The sequence below is a fragment of the Panthera uncia genome, assembly GCF_023721935.1.
Source record: "Panthera uncia isolate 11264 chromosome B3 unlocalized genomic scaffold, Puncia_PCG_1.0 HiC_scaffold_1, whole genome shotgun sequence".
NCBI lineage: Eukaryota > Metazoa > Chordata > Mammalia > Carnivora > Felidae > Panthera > Panthera uncia.
This window is the reverse complement of record NW_026057582.1, coordinates 83,393,025-83,407,462: the sequence shown is the minus strand read 5'-3', so window position 1 is coordinate 83,407,462 and position 14,438 is coordinate 83,393,025. Positions and strand designations below refer to the sequence as shown.

The 14,438-nt window shown below is 39.1% G+C and overlaps 1 protein-coding gene across 1 annotated transcript in view; it reads left to right on the top strand.

Annotated features, from left to right (window-relative positions):
• INO80 (INO80 complex ATPase subunit) overlaps window positions 1–14,438 on the top strand; it is a 134,087-nt gene that overhangs the window by 99,652 nt on the left and 19,997 nt on the right. Inside the window, exon 28 of the mRNA XM_049613385.1 lies at window positions 9,671–9,765. Within this exon, the coding sequence (XP_049469342.1) occupies window positions 9,671–9,765 (95 nt within the window). The remainder of the gene's footprint in view (window positions 1–9,670; window positions 9,766–14,438) is intronic.

Here is a 14,438-nt window from a genome sequence, read left to right as displayed (position 1 = left end):
TGAATCACTAAGTCTGGCATTTAATACAGTGTTCAGCCCCTTGATTGCTTTCAACCGGTTGAACTTTCTGGTTTGTCCTATGGAATAGGTCACCTATTTCTATATGATGGAAAAATGTTGGTGGGTGTAAGTCAGTATAACAGAAGTAATTAAGCAGTTGTTTGATGCAGATCTTAACTTATGTTAAGGGTCTTAACAGCAGTAATCCAAAATAAAAGGACTACCTGTATCTTTAATGTTCTGTTCAAAATGATGCCAATAGCCAAAATAAGATGAGTAACTTTACTTTATTGGGGCTCTTTTAGATAAAGTGCACTTGCCTTGTCCTGAAGAGTCAGGGAAACATAGATGAGGTGTGGTGATACTGTACTGCTGTGAATTATAGAAAAAGTAATATGCTAAAGATTTTGTAGGGAAAATGATGATCTTTTTTCCCCAAGGTTATGCCAGTATGTTATAGAGTCCTAAAAGTTGCTTTTAGGAAAGTGCCAAGGGTAAGTGGGGTAAGCTACCAAAAAATAAGCTAGCTCTAGTAGATGAAGATGATTTAAATGTGGTACAGTCCTACATTGTAGTTCCTCATTCTGTATATTATACACTTATAGGTATTCATAAATATTACTAAAATAAGTGATTCAGAGTATGATAGTGAGTTTTGTTAAGGATGAGTGCTATAAACCCTACCCAATAGAGTCACTTCCTATCTCTCTGTAATGCAGCAGGGCTTTGGGAGTGGTTGGGGGGATGTGGGTATTGTGGGTAGGTTTTGCAAACATGGCAGCTTGAGAACCTCTTCTAAATGTAGTTGCATCTCTGTTTGGGGAATTCTAAATTAGGGAAAACCAAGTTCAAAGCCTGAACTTCATAACTGCTAACATTCCTTAGCTGTATGGGTAACATGCCTCTAGGATGATGAAGCCAGAAAATGTTGCGACTGTTTACATGTTTTACTGAAAAACTAAAATGAAACTCTTATCTGACTTCCTTAATACTATATTATCCTTTTTTCTGTTTGTTTTTATATTATTTTACTCCAGTGAACCACATTCTGTATTTCAGGAGGTTAATCCTCTAAATCTATTTTGTGGGCATAGAACTAAAATGTCCACGATGTTTTATATATGTCTAACCATTTATTGAAATATAATCCTATTGTGAAAAATATATATGATTCTATTGTGGTTCTTGGGACAATACAGGATTAGGTCTATATTTCTTTACCTTTTCAAAGAGTATCATGGGTTTTTAAGTCATTGTCATAATAGAAGTTTCACTGTAGGGGCGCCTGTGTGGTTCAGCTGGGTAAATGTCCAACTTCAGCTCAGGTCATGGTCTCATGGATTGTGGGTTCCAGCCCCATGTCAGGCTCTGTGCTGATAGCTCAGAGCCTAGAACCAGCTTCAGATTCTGTGTCTCCCTCTCTTCTCCACTCATGTTCTGTCTGTCTCTCAAAAATAAATAAACGTTTAAAAAAAAAAAAAAAAGGCTTTCACTGTAAACATTCGTTAGAACCACATATCAGGTTTTTTTTTTTTTTAAGTTTATTTATTTATTTTGAGAGAATGCAAGTGGAGGAGGGATAAAGAGAGAATCTCAAGTGGGCTCCGCACCATCACTGCAGAGCCCAATGCAGGCTCAAACGCATGAACCATGAGATCATTACCTGAGCTGAAGTCGGTTGCTTAAACTTAACTGAGTCATCCAGGTGCCCCATAGCCGTGTATCAGCTTTAAAACGTGACCTGGCAGGGGCGCCTGGGTGGCTCAGTTGGTTAAGCGGCTGACTTCGGCTCAGGTCATGATCTCACGGTCCGTGAGTTCGAGCCCCGCGTCGGGCTCTGTGCTGACAGCTCGGAGCCTGGAGCCTGCTTCAGATTCTGTGTCTCCCTCTCTCTGACCCTCCCCCGTTCATGCTCTGTCTCTCTGTCTCAAAAATAAATAAACATTAAAAAAAAAAGTTTTAAAAAACGTGACCTGGCACATGAACGCTGAGGATCATATTATAGAAAGGCCCTTCCGATCTGCATAAATGCTTTTTCCCTTGAGTACACTTGACCTTTTCTTTAAAAAAAAAAAGTACCTTGACCTTTGCCTTCCTTCTTCATTCTTAATGTGTTGTAAGTTTTGTTTGGTTAGTTTTAGATTAAAAAAAAATCCCCCCCCACCCCCAGCATTTTCTTTTTACCATAGCATGTTACACCTTGTATATAAGAGGGAAAGAAAAGCTTTCAGTAGAGCAAGACATGGAAACTCACATTGGGGGCATTGAAGCTCTGTTTTGTAACTATGGAGCGCATCAGCATCTCTTTCATCCAACAGCCTCTTTGGGCTTTTTGTTCTGTGCCTTAGCCTTGGCTATCTTTTTTACTGTTTCTAGGACTCAGAAGAACCAAAAGACAGTAAAAATCCACATACTTCTGTATGACCAGGTTTGTATTTTGTGAGAAATACTAGTTCTGGGCACTTAGTATTTGCTCAGTATTTTTTGAAGTGACTGATAGACTCTTTCTCTTGCTCAAAAATCTGACTTTAAGTTTCTTGTGAATATATCAGATCTTATTCCAAGGAGAATTCTATATTCACAAATGTTTTATTCTTTCCCATGGTATCCAAATACCATTTCTGGATAGGGGATAAAAAAGCAGGCTACTAAACTTCCAGGGCCAGAAGTTTTTAGTGTGCCACAGGCAAAAGTCAAAGCTTTGGATAGGGGAGAATATTTTAGATCACTAAATATTGTGCTATGGATTTATTTTATATTTACTGAATCACCTGTAAGGTCTTTGCTGGTGAGGATACTGGGGGGAAACAGACATGGCCCCTTTGCAGTTAGGATGATGGCATCCACCTGTATGTCAAACAAAACTTTTCCTGCCACCACCATTTTTACCCTAGTTTGGAAACTCCCCGGCCCCCACCACCATATTCTGATAGTTGCCGAAAGCTTTTAACTCACTACAGATGACTTACATCATCTTTGGGTTGTCTCATTTGAGGTTCATTCCTGTTACATCAAGCAACTGAGTCTGTACTTTAAGGAAATAAGCTTCAGTATTTTCTATGCAATACAAAAGTATTTGGAACAGGTCAGCCAGCTGGTGCTGTATGTGGTGTAATTGTTAAGTATTGTAACCCAGACAAATCTTGAACTGCACCAATACATTAAAATAGTGCAATACAGTATTAAATCCAGATAATCTATAGCTAATGATGACATTTAAGACACTAGGTTGTGTAACTTGCCCAGTCAGCCAGTACCTCCTAGAGGAGGATTCATCCTTAATAGATGTTCTATCATTTATGAGCTGGCTTCTCTTAGAAGTCCCAAATTACCTTTGGGAGCTGTGATTCTAAACATACTGGGAAGCTGGGTATTCTAAAGCTGCTCCATGGAATGAAAAGCAAATTGGGATCAAGCATTCTGATTACGTTTTAGGAATGATGGAAGGAAATGTGTCAGCTTACAACCACACTATGTTTATTCTGCTTCATTCATTCATTTCTTTTCCATGCTGACTATGAGCAAGGCATCGTGCTAGGCAGATGTGAATGTAAGTTAAATGTGATCTTTGATTTCGAGGAGTGTATCTAGTGGAGGATATATACCACATACAACACACACACACAACTATCAAGTGTACCCTGATACCAGTGGCCAAATTGAAGCATAAACGGAGCTGAAGATAGCAAAAGGGATACATTTATTTCTAACTGGGTCACTTGAAGAAGGGTTCACATAGATAGTGACATCCGAACTGAACTTAAATAGAATTTCAACCATCAGGGAGAAGGACATTCCAGACTAAGGAAGCCAGGTGTACAAAGGCACAGAGATGGGAAGGTACAAGACATTTGTGGGGACTAGCTCAGTGTGATTGGATCATGTGGTGTAGGAGAAAAGGGAGTAACACAAGTATTATGAAAGCAGATTATGGTGGGCCTATGTGTCCCTTGTGATTAGGTCTTGCTCCAAAAGACTCTTTGTATTAGATAAGGGAAGGATGGCTGCCATATTTCACTCATTTTGCAATTTGCTTGGACAATAGAGAGGTTGTAATAGACATTGAGATGAGCCTTACTTTTTGCTGGTGTTAGGCCCCAAAGATGGAAAGGGGCATGTTCAGAAAAATAAAGTTAGGCCAGGTCTGCAGGTTTGTGAATCATACCAAGTCTTTCCCCCAAATTGTTTTGGGAAAGTGAAATTGGGTTTAAATGAACAGCAGAGGCAACTTTGAAATAGAAAAGACTCAGAATGGAAGATTCATGTTAGGGATATATAAACATTTGCCTTTAGTTTTTCAAATGCCCAGTTATCCTTTCTTTATGATGATAATGGATGGAGGTTATGGACAACATGTTTAAGAACCATATAGAGGCACCTGGGTGGCTCGGTTAAGCATCCAACTTTTTGTTTCAGCTCAGGTCATGATCACACGTTTCCTGGGATTAAGCCCTGCATCAGGCTCTCTGCCGAGAGGCTCTCCCTCAAAAAAAATAAAAACTTAAAAAAAAAAAAAAAAAACCTTACATGGCTTCTCCCTCACACACCACCACCACCTTTTTCCCCCGTACTGTTCCATGTGAGAAGCAGTACAGGGGTTAAGCCAGAGGCTCTGGCACCAATTAACTTGAGTTCCATTACCCACTGCCTGTGTAACTTTAGAGACTTAACATCTGTAAAATAGGAGGGACGATAATAACACCTACCTTAAAGGCTACTGTAGTGAGGATTAGATACGCAAAACCAGGTAAAATGTATAGCATAGTGATTGTCACTTAGTAAACGTTCGTTAAGTGCTAGCCATCATCATTACCACTACTGCTTCAGGATGAACCTAGTCCCTTTGTGATACATCTTTGGGTGTGTGAAAGTTTGCTTTTATTTAGTATACTTTAAAGGAGAGGTACTTGCTGAAGCTATTTTGAGTTATGCCGATACCTCCGCAGCTACTGTTTCATTTTCTTATTTAAAAAAAATTTTTTTAATGTTTATTTATTTTTGACAGAGAGAGAGAGACAGAGCATGAGGGGGGGAGGGGCAGAGAGAAAGGGAGATCCGAATCTGAAGCAGGCTCCAGGCTCTAAGCTGTCAGCACAGAGCCCGACACGGGGCTCAAACTCATGGACCATGAGATCATGACCTGAGCCGAAGTTGGACGCTCAACCGACTGAGCCACCCAGGTGCCCCTGTAGCCACTGTTTTAAATGTGGCTTTATAGATATGATCCAGAACTGACCTGTCTTCTCGATGTGTATTCTAAGAGTGGTTTTCAAATTGGTGGGGTCCGGTAGAGGACAGAATTCCTAGGTAGAGATGAAGCAGGTGGGGCCCTAGACTCCCCCTTCTTCATCAACCAGAATAATAATGGATTTTATCTATTTTATATTAGGAGGTTTTCATATAAGATTTTGCTTGGAAAAAACAGTTCCAGGGTTTTTAAGATAGTATAGGATATGATCCACAACAGTGTTTCTCAAACTTAAATGTACTTACAAATAACATATTTAAAAATTTTTTTTAATGTTTATTTTTGAGAGAGAGAGACAGAGAGTGTGAGCAGGGGAAGGGCAGAGAGAGGGAGACACAGAATCCAAAGCAGGCTCCAGGCTCTGAGCTGTCAGCACAGAGCCTGATGTGGGGCTCAAACTCCCAAACCGCAAGATCATGGCTTAGGCCAAGGGTGGACGCTTAACCACCTGAGTCACCCAGGCTCCCCAGGTAATACATGTTAAAATACAAATTCTGATTCATTAGTTATAGGATGGATCTCTCAATTCTGCACTTTTTTAAAAGTTTATTTATTTTTGAGAGAGGTGGGGGAGACGGAGGGAGAGAGAATCCTAACCAGGCTCTGCGTAGTCAGCACAGAACTGGATGCAGGACTCAAACTCACAAACCATGAGATCATGACCTGAGCTGAAATTAAGAGGTTGGGTGCTTAACTGACTGAACCACCCAGGCGCCCCCCCTCAATTCTGCATTTTTTGTTTGTTTTTTAATGTTTATGTATTTATGGGGGGGGGGGCGAGGTACAGAGAGATAAGAAAGAGAATCCCAAGCAGGCTGTGCACTCTGTGCACAGAGCCAGACACAGGACTTGATCCCACAAACTGCAAGATCATGACCTGATCAGAAGAGTGGACACTTAACTGACTGAGCCACCCAGGCACCCCCCTCAATTCTGCATTTTTAACAAACTGCTGGTGTTTCCAAGTGCTGCTTCTCTGAGGACCATGCTGCAGTAGCAAGATTCTAAGGGACCATGTTCTGCCTTCTTTTTGTAGTGGTGGTTCTCAGCTGCAGATATAGGTTATCTATTGCACTCATCTTTGGAGCTTTAAAACAAACAAACAAACAAAAAAACCACTCCGGGCCCTAGCCCAGACCTACAGAGTCTGAATTTCTGGGGTGGTTCCAGGCACATGTATTTTTAATCCTGGTTGAGAATCACTGCTCAAATACCAAAAGTACATCTTGTCCATAACCCCTTTGGCTTCTTCAATAATTTTTAAAAATAGTATCTGCTAGAATTGTATAGCTCTCGAGACTTCCTAAATGTTAAAAGCCATATTTTTTATTTTATTAGTTTAAGCAGTATTAGAATTTACTTTGGTTGGTAGTTAGTGATCCACAAGAATCCACTTGAGAGTACTAATGTTCATATTTGTTTATAAAGGAGGATACTAAATTATGAGACCTCTGGAAGAGAAAGAAGTTCTATATTTGGTTTCCCTTCTGTCTTTGCTTCTTTTAGTGGAACAAAAAGAATTGCTTTACAAGGCTCTAGGAAAGCTAATCATTCTGGTGGATCATTTTCTAAGTCTTTCCTAAATACCAAAAGGGACTTGAGTGAGAGATACCTTGGTGTATACAGAGTACCATGTATAAGGAAGGACTGGATAATGGTTGGTCTTTCTGTCCTGTAGCCGTCTTTAATGCACAGGAGTGCTAAGCATGACATAGTTCCTACAAACCACAACAGTCATCCAGCAAGTGGAAATCGGCCAGCAGTGGCCCTCAGACATGGGCATAAAGTACAGAGTTGGGGCATGACTGGGAATGTTTAAAATGAATCTTAGAAAACATTGTGATGGGAGTACGTAGGCGGCTCAGTTGATTGAGCATCTGACTCTTGATTTTGGCTTCGGTCATGATCCCAGGGTCATGGGATCGAGCCCCATGTCAGGCTCTACTTGGGGCCTGCTTGAGATTCTCTTTCTCTCTCTCTCCCTCTGCCCCTCTCCCCTGCTCGCATGCTGTCTGTCTGTCTCTCTCAAATTAAAAAAGAAAAAGAAGAAAACATTTTGATGTAGAGATTGTTAAATGGAAATAGATATATAGCGTACATATATATTTCTTGGACGTAGATTTTTTTTCAAGTAGGCTCTATGCTCAGCACAGAGCCCATTGTGGGACTTGAACTCACAACTGTGAGATAAAGACTTGAGCTGAGATCAAGAGTCGGTTGCTCAACTAACTGAGCCACTGTGGTGCCCTTGGAGGTAGATTTTTTTTAAATAAATTTTCAAAAGTGCTGGAGTTACTTATCAAACCATTTATTATTAGAATTTGTATTTCAATTTAACAAAATAGAATTCAATTTTATACTAAATCATTAGATGTTGTTAAGACCATAGAAAAACTGAACTAAGAATAGAAGTGGGCACAGGTCTTGAAATTAGTGGTTGGAAGAAATGAGGCATTTCTTTCCAGATTATGTATCTTTTCTAAACCACCTAGAATTTTAGACATCTAAAATGGCTTTGGTATAGCCAGAATTTTTGAATGAAGAAAATACTGAATTGCTTTTTTATCTCCGCCTTTATCTTTTAGCTGTTTTTCTGTGGTATAAGGATGTAGACATTCCTGTATTCTTCATTTAACTGCTTTTTCCATGTCCATTTACTTGTTTTGAAGCTGTTTACTGAAATCAGATCTAAACTCATCTAAGCCTTCTGAAATCCCACTGCTTCCCTGAGTGGGAGAGCAAAGGCTTAAAGCAGTAAACGGAAAAGATTCACTTTTTTTGCCTCAGTAACAAGCTCTGTCGTCAGTGTTGGTTTGAATATGGTCTAGGATTAATATCTCTGGTGTTGTGTTGACCTTGACACATAACTGATGTCAACAGCAAGATCTATAAGAATATTTCATTCATCAGTGCTCTCACTAAGGTTAGAAGTTCTGGTTCAGAAGGCAAGATTGCCTGTGCAGAAAGCCTACCTTGTGGTTAAAGTCCAACCTGTGGGATATATGTGTGTATAATCTAGTTATTTGGTTGTTCTGGATGGCAGCATCCCTGACTGTATTAGCTGCCAAGGTATAGTGAGCCTCTAAAGACTATCATCGTGCTCTCATTTTTTCATTTTTTCCTGAATCCCTCCTTATCTAAAACACCCGCTACTCTTCTGCCATTAATCCAGTTCCAACAGGGCCGTACCACTAAATATGAACTTGAAGCTCTTCTTTGACTGAATATGTTCTATCCCTCTTTGATTATCAAAGCCCTTGAAGAATCACTTGAGACAAAGAAATAGTAAAAATATATGCAAAGCACAATGAAGATATGTGCCTCAGTGAGCTTGTCTACTTTGTTGACCAGCCTCACCTCATAGGTACCATAGCCAGAGTCCTCTGCCAAGCCAATACGAAAAAGCCAAGGGTTTTTCGTATTCACTTGCTCTAAGAGTAGGCTACCACATTCACTACATGAACTGCACCCAACTGTAGCAACCTTGTGTGCTGCAGTACCCAGCCAGGTATGATATGAGCTACCTATGAGAATATTGAAATAAAAGAACATTTAACCATAGGAAAGTAATTAATACAGACATCTTCCAAATGTGGAAATAACTAGTCTTTTTCAGTAGGGAAAGTTACTTTAGAACTGATCATTGTTTCATGGTATTTCTTACAAATAAGCAGCTGTGTTGAGTTTCTGATAATGGTTCCTCTACAGATGGACTTTCTGAAGTGTAATCCATATTATTAGGGGTGAAGAAAGAGGAAATCAGTGCTCATTTGGCCATCATCTGTAAGAAGAATTGCAGCTTCTAAGAATGGCAATATGTTCTCTCCATTGCATCTCTTGAAGTTTCTTCTCTATTCTTAAAAGTTGTAATTCCTTTTCTAGATGATGTTAAGAACATTCTCTGCCATGGAAGGTTACCTTGTCTTCTGTTCACTCTGATGCTTAGGCCTCCCTTAACAATGATGCATGCTCTGCTGGGAGAAGGAAACTTAGGCTGTAAATTCAAGGATATTGGTCAGCAAGGATATGTTGGGGAGAAAAGCACTAGGGTGAGTGTTACTTATGGAAAGAAAACTGGATATTCTATAGCTGTGAGAAACATCTGGCTGCTGACTGAAAGGCCATTTTTGTTTGGAAATTGCATTTTGTTTTGTTTTCATGAAACCTACTGAAATCTGCAGGAACAAGATTAGTTTCCAAGTTGAAACTGAGGGTGGCTATACTCTTCATGTTACCCTCAATTTTCACATATTGGCAATAAATTCATTTACAAATTAAATTCTTGTACTTTTAAGATTAGTCTCTCATTTTGGATATGATGACTTGCCCCCAGTATGGATGAGGTGGTAGGTAGATAGATGTTGTGGGAATTAGAATACAGTAATTTGCCTCAGACTTACATGTTTTCACTCTGATTGGCAGGAATACATGGTTTACAAGAAGCATACCTACATGAGGCTTGATGGTTCCTCCAAGATCTCAGAGAGGCGGGACATGGTTGCTGATTTTCAGAACAGGTAATGTTAAGGGGAATTACAGAAATTCGCGTTTGATTTACCTCTAATGCTTAAGATGATGAGTTTAAAAGAAATGTCAGCATATCTCAGGTTGTTAAGCAGTTGTGTTCTGCCATTTTAAGAGGTAGCTAAATCTGTTTATAGTGGTTCAGATCTATATGTGCGGGAGAGAAAAAAATGAATACTCGATAATTCCTTTATTCACAATATACCTTTTTACCAAATCAGCACCCTTTTCTTTGGTCAATAAAAGAAATGATTTCTGAGTGTAAACCAAGATCCTCCTTTATGTGGAAAATGTATGTGTAGAAAGAAGTCCACAAGGCTATATTCTAAATGTTAACAATGGCTATCTCTGGATATTGACTTATAGTTGATTATTGGTTTGTTTTGCTTACCTCTTTTGTGTAAATTTAAAGAAAAATATCTTCCTTTTTCCTGCTTTCCCTCTAGCATTGTAGTAATACAGAATACAGTGCAGTATGACAAATTGCAGTGATGTGCAATCTATTCAGCTGGCAGCTCTCAGTTACAGTACTTCTCCCACCTGATAATGAGCCTATGAAATTTCAAGTACTGCCTGCTGGATGCTGATGGCTTACAGAGCCATAATTATGCTAAGTGCAGGTTCTCATGTAATAAGCAGAGTCTGGTTACTGCTCCCTAAAAGCGAAGCTCCACTAGCTACTAATAGGCTGCTAAACTCCACCCTTATATTTTCTTCCCTAGACCTGTATAACTAAAGAATAGAGTAGATCTTAATGTGCTGCTGTAAATCACAACAGTTGTGCATTTCTGGGCTTTAATTGTTGTAGTCTATTAATATTTAACTTTTGAATTCTTGGGAAGAAAATTAGGCACATAGCCATTTGTATTTAGGTTACTATTTTTAATTTCTTTCATTTCACTTTTAAAGCATGGTTTACTTCAAATGTAAAACAATTTTGGGGTGTCTGGGTGGCTCTGTGCTGACAGCTCAGAGCCTGGAGCCTGCTTTGGCTTCTGTGTCTCCCTCTCTCTCTGCCCCTCCCCTGCTCATGCTCTGTCTCTCTCTCTCAAAAACAAAATAAACATTAAAAAAAGAATTTTTTTTTTTTAATGTAAAACAACTTAGCATAAAACAAATTCATAGTTCAACATAGAGTGCCCTGTGATTGAAAATTTTGCTCCTTTATAATGAAGCACAGGTAAGATAAACCCTGTTTTGGTTTACAGTCTGTACTCAAGCCAGTAACTCCTAAGTTGAAATTATACATGTGAATTAAAGTGGCTGTTTGGCCGACAGTGGAGGGGAAGATCTGCTTTGGACCTATTTGAGTTTGTTACCTTGGAGCAACTGTGTGTGGCTGGCCTAACCTAGCTTCTTACCTAGCAGAAGCTATGGGCAGATTTTTAAATTGATTATTTGAGACATGTATATCCATAGTACAGCTGACTCTCAAATAACATGGGTTTTAACTCCATAGGTCCACTTATACATGGATTTTTTTGATAAATATGAAACACTACTGTAAATGTATTTTCTCTACCTTATGATTTTCTTAATAACATTTTCTTTTCTCTAGCTTACTTTATTAAGTAAGATTACAATATGTAATACACATAACATACAAAATGTGTATTAATCAACTGCTTATATTATCGGTAAGCTTCCAGTCCACAGTAGGCAATTCATAGTTAATTTTGGGGGGAGTCAAAAGTTATACCCAGATTTTTTACTGTGCCAGGAGGTTGGTGCCCCTAAACCCCCTGCATTGTTCAAGGGTCAACCGTAGTGCCTCTCAACCCCATCATATTGTTAATCATCCTGCCCTAGAAAAAATTTTGTGCCAGCTGATCTTCATCTTTTCTTGATTCTGAAATCAAATGAAACATATTTTACTTTGTTCTTGCCGACTCCAATGTAAAAGCTTCAACTCTTAGATATATCCCTCTAGTCTTTAATATGTATGTGGTTATATTCACATGTTTGATAACCATATTATAGATATGATTGTGTTTCCTGATTCCTTCCCCTTAACATTATATCATAAACATCTTTATGTATCATTTAAAAAATCTTTGTAATAAATTTCAATGACTAATATTTCATTACACTGGATATTTATACTGTATTTCTGTTGTTAAAATGTTGAGTGAGTATCTTTGTTTACAAAACTTTGTCATCATTTTAGTTTTCTTAATACAAATTCAAACAAGGGAAATTACTGACCGTAAGGGGATATGAACATTTAAGACTATGCTGATTGTTATATTGCCTTGTACAGAGTTGTGATTTAGAGTCCAACCAGAGCTGTAGTATGTTCACATGTAATGATTTGGTCTTCTGAGTTGTAGAGGTACAGCTCTTCTAGCGGACCCAGTGGACGTGAGATCCCAGACACCGTATATTTTATAGTGACCTTCTAGTGAAAAAAATCAGTAGATGTATCTGATTTATTACTTCTAAAATCTTTTGTTGAACTTGTGGACAGTTGTTTTAGCACTCGCAGTATCGTGTGATAGTTTTGGAAACCTTAGCTCTAAAAGAAGGGTATTTTCACCATTAACTGTACTAGATGTGCTTAATAAATACATGACTTTCTTTGGGGAACGTTCCTTGAATTTCCAGACCCTACAACTGTGAGTCAGTAGGAAGCAGTGAGTTTTATTTAGGTTCAACATTTGAGTAACCATCATTTTAACACCTGTATCTAATAATAGGCAAAATGAAACAAACAGACGAATGTGTCTTTCCCTGCCTACATTATGAGCTAGACAGATGACAGAGTTGGGATTGCAGCTAGAATATAATCTCCTGCTTCTTGTATATGGAGTCCGAACTATGCCAGTGCTATCAGAAGCTTATCAGACAGACCCCTTCAAATGGGAAAAAATTCTCAACTTGTAAATTTAAGTGGCTGAGGTAGCCCAATATAGAGAAAAAGACAGGTGTTTTTGAAAATGAAGAAGTCTGCCTTGCCAAATATTTTCATTATTATTAATGAAAAGACATCAAAAGAAAAAAAAAAAGTAGTTTCAGCTAGAGAGCCCTGTGGCTCAAAGGTCAGCCAGAGTAAACAAGAACTCCTATAAAAAGCCATTTACATTCCCTTCATACAAGATTTATTTATGAGGGATCCTTCCAGGAAAGAGTCTGACTGAGACTAAAGACTGTTTGGCCAGGATGTCCTGACTGGGCAACATTCAGAACATGTGATCAGTGCATGATCCTAGAAGCCATTCACAAGGTCTTTGCTCTGGAGTGCCTTGGCCTTTGCTTCCCTTCCTCCTACCCCATGACATTTAGCAAATAGACCCCCCCCCATTATCTGATCACTTGGGGTGACCCTTTGGAAAATATGAGAAAAAGTGAGTGTAGCATCAAGTTTTCTTGGTGAGAGTGTTGTAGACTTCCAGTGTTGTCTTTCATTCTGGTTCTTTTTTCATTCAGCAAGTCTTCACTGCAGTCAGTCAGGCTACATACCCAGCACTGTTTGGGTATTCTGGTGCAGAGTAGCCTCAATGCGTCATTAAATGAGAATAAGAGTGAGACCTGAGCATATCTTTGCTACATGATTTCATAGGGTTCTTCACAGACCACCCAAAAGCCTGGTCTCAAAGGCATGTTCCAACAGAAACCCTGAGTTGAAATTCTTTTTCAGCCCCCTAGAGGGCACCCAAACCATCATGATGCTTCAGGGATTCTGTTTTCTTCTGTTTAGTCAAAGTCCCCAAAACATTAATTCACATTATCAATACTAGATTTGTTAAGTTGAAAAGAACTACTCAGCAGTTTGATTTAGGTGTTTTTGTTTATAAATGATCCAATACTGTTATCCAGAATGAACAATAATTTAACAACCCAAGGTTTCCATAATCCTTATTTTTCCATTACTGTGTGATAAAATGAATGATATTGAATACAGCCAAAAAGTTACCATCTGCCTTATCATTAAAAGGCATCTTCTGTTTTCTTTTTTTGAGGTGTCTTTTCCGTATATAGTTAATATCCCAAAAAAAAGTGTCTTCTAGCATTATATTTCTAAGTTTTGCTGCTGACTTATTTTTACCTACATTTCCTTCACTGTTTTTCTATACATGGTCCTTGTTTATAAATCATTACCATATCTGGGGAATTATCTCTCTGGCTGTCCAGACTATGGAAATGACCCGTCTTTCTGTCTCTACCCTTTCTTTTTTCTTTTTTTTTTTTTTTAATGTTTGTTTATTTTTGAGAGAGAGAGCAAGCAGGGGAGGGACAGAGGAGAGAGAGAATCCCAAGCAGGCTCCTTGCTGTCAGCACAGAGCCCAACATGGTGCTTGAGCTCATGAGCTGTGAGATCATGACCTGAGCCAAAATCAAAAGTCAGGACGCTTAACTGACTAAGCCACCCAGGTACCCCTTTGCCTCTGCCCTTCCTTATATTGCAGTTCCCAGTTGCTTTCTACCTCCCTCCCTGTCTCATCCCTCTTCCTCTGCTCGCTCCCCTTGCTCAAGTCTGGACTTGTTTAGGAATAACCAAAAGAGTCCTAGCTGTTGGGTGCTTCTATCAGCTCTCAGAAGGGTGTTGGAGAGAACCTTCTGACCCCTGCTTCTGTATCCACCAAAGAAGGAGAGAGACGTATGTGGAAGAGCAATCCTCTCAGGGCCAGAGGTGGGAAGGACTTTTCTGTAGAGATTAGTACAGCCC